A 5,405-nucleotide genomic window follows, 5' to 3' on the forward strand; every position below is an offset into this window, starting at 1 on the left:
CTAAGTGCACCCAAGCCGATGTTTACTACACAGACATATACAGCCAGCCAAACACAAATACTCTTCAAGAGTAATTGTTACTTTACTTTTACTTAGTGTACATAACAGTAAATCTTTTAGGAAGGCACTTAAGCTGTTCAACTTTTGCCATCTGTTAGTACTTCTTAGCCGAAACTCTAATCTGATACACAGCTCCCAGCATACGTATGTATAGTATACTACGTGTAAAAAATGTTAAAAGCAAGAAGTTAAAAGGTCAGCTGAGAGACGATTTACATAAGAATCATCATAAATGTTAGTTCTATGAAAATTGAATAGTTCGAAGCTACTGGAAAGGCTTTTTTTTCACAAAAAAAAATGGTAAGGAATGCTGCCGCGTTAAAAATACGGGTCCGTACCAAGTGCGGAATCAAATTTCTGATGCCGAAACATAAAGAATGTTAGAAAACACTTTCGGAGATAATTGTTTGTCGCGAGCAAGTGTTTATGATAGGTATACATAAATTATTAAAAAAGGGTCGAGAATGCGGCCAGGATGGCCATCAACATCAACTGATGATCAACATGTACATAAAATAAACGAATTGGTGCTTGAGAATCAACGATTAACAGTCAGAGATCTTACTAGCATCGTTGAAATATCGGAAAAATCAATGAAAATCATTTTGAAAGATAATTTGGGCCCAAGAAAAGTGAAGGCACGATACGTCTTGGGTCTATGCTTACGACCCGAAAACAGACGATCGTGGCAAAAGTGAGCCGAAGCCGAAGAAACCATGTCAAAGCAGGGCGTTCAAGGGTATGTTGACAGTTTTTTTCGATTAACGAGGTGTGTTGCACTCCAAATTCCTTCCGACGGTCCACGATAATGCACAGCCGCAAACTGCATTGATTCTTCGTGTGGCAACCACCGTTTTCGCCTGATTTAGTTCCGTGTGACTTCTGCCTATTCAACAAACTCTACCGACCGCTTCGGGGAAACCATTTTCACTCCATTGAAGACAGTAAACTTGCATCGCTATGCGCATTAAAGTCTATTCCGGTAATGGACTCAGCAACTTTTTCTAGGATTGAAAGAAACGTTGGCACAAGTGTATTGGGGCCAAGAGGGAAATCTGGTTAGGATCAAATATGCCCAGTTTTGTTCGATAACTTGTTGCCATTTTGAAGGTAATTTCTTAATATCACTTTCATAGAAATCCTCGTCGCGATTGACAAAAACCGAGGGCAGTCGATTCTCTTAACCTTCTCTTGGGGCGATTTTTTGTGATTGGCAGGAAGCGATAGTAATCACCTGGTTCGAGTTCCAGACCATAAGGGGCATGCGTAAGAACCTTCCAACTAAACTCACGGAACTTCTGGTGAGCCATTATCAATGTATGTGGCTTGGCGTTGTCTCGATAGAACAAAATACCTCTCCTTTTGCCCACAGCTGGACGCTTCTGGGGAATTGATACCTCCTGACGATCCAATTCTAGACAATACTGGTCGAAGCTAATAGTTTGGCAGTAGGGAAGCAACTCGTAGCATATGACTCCTGCCAATCTCACCAAACACATAGCAAAATCTTTCTAACCTGCCATAGCCACTTTTTACATCGGTTCACTGCGATTCGGACACGACCGTTTTTGTTTGACGTTATTGTAAGTGAGTTCCTTTTCATAAGTCAATTGGGTTTTCATTGCGTTAACTTATTTGGCACCATACATCAGGCTTCTTTTGAATAAAACCTCACTCCTGGGTCAGTGTTAACGATTTCCATAACTTTATCAAAATTTTCGATAATTGATTTTCCGGAGCGTGTTGCGTCTTCGACATCAAAATTAGCGAAACGGAATAAACGAGACACTGTTCGATCGCATGAGAGTCGGGTCTACGTAACCGGAATGGACCGGGATTTTCCGGACAAGGACTGTCAACTCGGCAAAACTCTGCAGCTACAACAACAACAACAGCAGTAAATATTCACATTTCCAGCCGCTTGGCTTGCGTTGGGAGTTTTATCGAGCCTGGTACTAAGTCAGGCAATCAAATAATGGTTAGATAAGTGTTTTAAGTATGGAATTTTATTTTTTCTTTTTGCTAAACCTAATATTAGCATACAGTTCAAAAATTAGAGTTAACCTGGACACAGCATTGTGCACTGTTCTCGCGAAATTATAAAGAAGCTACGCCTTCTGAACTCTTTTCATTACATTACAACTCATCCTTACCTAATTTCCATCACTGTTATTTAAAGTCCAGTCGTACAACTATCCTGCGAGTACTTATACGTTTTCTCTTCGTGTTCAGCATGCAGCACGGCTTACAACCATTCTCATTATGTCGCTTTTTATTTCTCACGTAGTATTTTAGCAGCTTGTTTATTTTCGGTTGTAAAATGTTAATGCTTAGTTTCTTAACTAAAATGCTTTTAATGTTACCTACAAGTGAAATAACAAAAGTCACAAGGAGCAAAAAGTAATTCAATAAAGCAGTCGTGATAATAAAATGCAAATATACATACATATAAACATAGCTACACACACACACACATACATGCAAGCGTTCCTTCATACACAAATACATAAGTATGTATGTAGAAAGTAATGGTTATCTACTCAAGTTATACTTGAACACATACAGATTTGTGGTAAAATGTATAAAAAGTGGGTAAGTGGCTAGTCCCCAATGTACAGATGAGTTCTTAGATGTACGCATATACACACACATACAACTTTTAACTTTTTAAGTCGCTATATTTTTTTCCTTTTCCTACCTGTAACTGGGTTCAACCTGATCGGTTGCACTTGTTCCTCAGTAGGTTAGATAAGAATATTCTAAATCTAATTTACATAAATATCATCACAACAACAACACTCTATTGCAACATATTGCAGCCGATTGCTGACTGCCCAACAAACTGCCACAACTACCAAAGGTACTGCGGTACGGAAAGAGGATAGGTGCACGGCAGCCTTAAGAAATTGAAAAACTTTGTAATTTTCTAATTAAAGTGGAAAACTTGACGCGCTTTACTTTATTGTAACAGTTTTAAATAAGCATATGCAAAAGCAATAAGTAAGGCTAACGATGTGACCAGGAACTGTTCAGTTTAATATACAATAGATTATGCATGCCTGCATATACATGCATACATATGTATAGGTAGGTAAGCTTAGAAATTTAAAATTACAAACTTTTTGCAATATTAAATTTTAATTCAAAAGCTCTTGTAAGAAATTTCATATTCAAAGGCGCCGAAGTAGGCTTTCAGTTTATTTTAACGACGGTGATTTATATGGTAAAAATATATTCGGAAATTCGGTTTGATTGACAGCTAAGACGTTCCCTTCTGAGAGTCGTCTGATTAGCAATCAACTCTCAATTAAGTTGTGGTTAATTCAACGACAATCCCTCGCTCTTTTTTTTCAATAATTATTGTATTTATGTTATAGCACAGTGATCACAATCACACTTTACTTTTATTAGACAGTAAATTATTTAAAACAAATCACAAAAAGAACACGAGTTATTTTGCTCTATGTTTTATCTGTTAGAACTGAAAATACAATTCCTTTAAAAATTGCTTATTGTATATTTAAATTGAAAGAAATCATATTTTATAAAAGCACTTTTTGTTAGCATCTTGTCAGAAAAACACAAGCTCATTTTATATAAGGAGCGAACATAACTTGGCTGCGTTAGCTTTCTTCTGTAAAGACTAATTACAAATGCTAAGTAACAATTTTCTTAACTATTATCTACATATGTACATATTCGTTCTTAGTTAGCTACAATTGTCTATTGTTGAATAAGAAAAGCAGATTATGCCTCTTCCAGTAACTGTCGTTCGAGGTCGGTGCCCTCGTATAGACCCTGTTTACGCATAGCTTCCTTTAACTGTTGATACTCAAAACGTTTTTTAGACCATTGATACCTTTACGACGCATTATTGCATAGAATATAAAAATCAAAATTTTAGCTCATAAATACTTCATTATCTTAAACTGTTGAATAACATACCTGCAAACCAGCCAATAGCCAAGTGTGCTGGTAAAAAATGTGCCAAAACCTACATGTGTCGACAGCCGAGTACGCGAAGTGCCCAGGAAAGTAGCAATGCCTACCGCTACACCACCACCAATCCCGTATAGATAACTATTACGAAAGCAGGGTATTTGTGAAACATCACGTCCAAATACTTTCAGCTCCTGCAATTGCAAAGTGACGAGTGTTAGAAAATGTCATTTATTAATTATTGAATAGTTTTACTCTTCTGATTGGTTCCTCGTCAATCATTAGTCTCGGGTCATCCATATTTTAAACTTAATTAGTAAAACTATAAACAATCCTCCAAATTCAACAAAAAAAATTCACATTTCACTATGAGCAGCTGTTTTAACGTTACTACCGGCACACACCACACAGCTGTTCAATGATAATGCAGACCACGGAATTAATTTAAGTTGCTTATTGACCGCTGTGACAGTGGACAATAAAAAAATTATAGTAGTATAAAATTTTCAAAGTTTCCAGTTTTAAAAAGTGGTTTAAAACATGAAAGTGCTTATTTTTTCGTTATTCATATATAATTTTACAATCCGCGCTTTGGCCCATAAGCATGGTAATGCAGTTCAAGCATTTGCTTTGGAGAGTTTCGTGATAAATGAGTGCTGCCACACGTGAGTTGGCAATTATTAACAGTTAATATTTATTTATTACATATAACATATAGTTGCGGCATATGAGAGTTTATTGAAACTAGCAATTCAGTGTTGGACAATATTCGGAATTTATAATGAGTTTACCTTTTCTTGAAGTTTTTAAATAAATTCTATTGTCAACTATGTTAGAGTGCAGTTGAAAGTCGTGTCAATACGGTAATACTAAACTCTCCAACAATTTTGACATTTGAAAATAAACAAACTGCTTTTTGATCGCTGTTCCCTAAAAGATGTCATTTCCGCTTTCGCCGATTTGATTTACCACAGTAATATATCATTTTAATTAAATATAATGCACAATGTGATCCGTTTTAAATTATACAAGGCAGAGAACTTCCAAAATAACCAGCTTGAGCATCGCAATTAGCCGTTTTTCCATATCAGCATACAATTTTTCCTCTGAGAATATTCTAGAATCTGGTTTTCATATACCATTTAGAGTAGGTAAGTTTTATATTATTACAAGTTCTGCTATATTGTGTAAAATTTTTTTTCGCAGCGCTCTATTGTGCATACTCAGTTGCTTCACTGAATTTAGAAGTATCAGTGTGAGTCTTCTGAAATCTGTATTCAAGACACTATTTAGAGTAGGTAAGTCTTATAATATTGAAATACTTACTATACATCCAAGTTAATGAGAATTAGTCAACTTTTTTCCTCAGTAATGGCAATATATTTTAATAAAATTGCTTAAATATA

General features: G+C 35.9%; 1 protein-coding gene across 1 annotated transcript; it reads right to left on the reverse strand.

The window, feature by feature from the left end:
• Positions 1-3,489: 3,489 nt before the first annotated feature.
• On the reverse strand, positions 3,490-4,467 carry LOC120778745 (cytochrome c oxidase assembly protein COX20, mitochondrial). The gene is made up of 3 exons (XM_040110722.1): positions 4,255-4,467; positions 4,006-4,193; positions 3,490-3,919 (listed from the first exon to the last, which is right to left on the reverse strand). The coding sequence occupies exons 1-3, from the start codon at positions 4,297-4,299 to the stop codon at positions 3,808-3,810; spliced, it is 345 nt and encodes a 114-aa protein (XP_039966656.1). The 5' UTR covers positions 4,300-4,467; the 3' UTR covers positions 3,490-3,807.
• Positions 4,468-5,405: the final 938 nt, after the last annotated feature.

This window comes from Bactrocera tryoni, chromosome 1 (assembly GCF_016617805.1).
Source record: "Bactrocera tryoni isolate S06 chromosome 1, CSIRO_BtryS06_freeze2, whole genome shotgun sequence".
NCBI classification, from domain to species: Eukaryota; Metazoa; Arthropoda; class Insecta; order Diptera; family Tephritidae; genus Bactrocera; species Bactrocera tryoni.

Excerpts from the sequence above, each read along its gene's own strand:
- LOC120778745 (XM_040110722.1), bottom strand. The coding sequence starts at position 4,299 with ATGGATGACCCGAGACTAATGATTGACGAGGAACCAATCAGAAGA. Across the intron at positions 4,194-4,254 it reads ACGAGGAACCAATCAGAAGA|GAGCTGAAAGTATTTGGACG; the intron begins GTAAAACTATTC and ends TTGCAATTGCAG. Across the intron at positions 3,920-4,005 it reads GGCTATTGGCTGGTTTGCAG|GTATCAATGGTCTAAAAAAC; the intron begins GTATGTTATTCA and ends TGCGTCGTAAAG.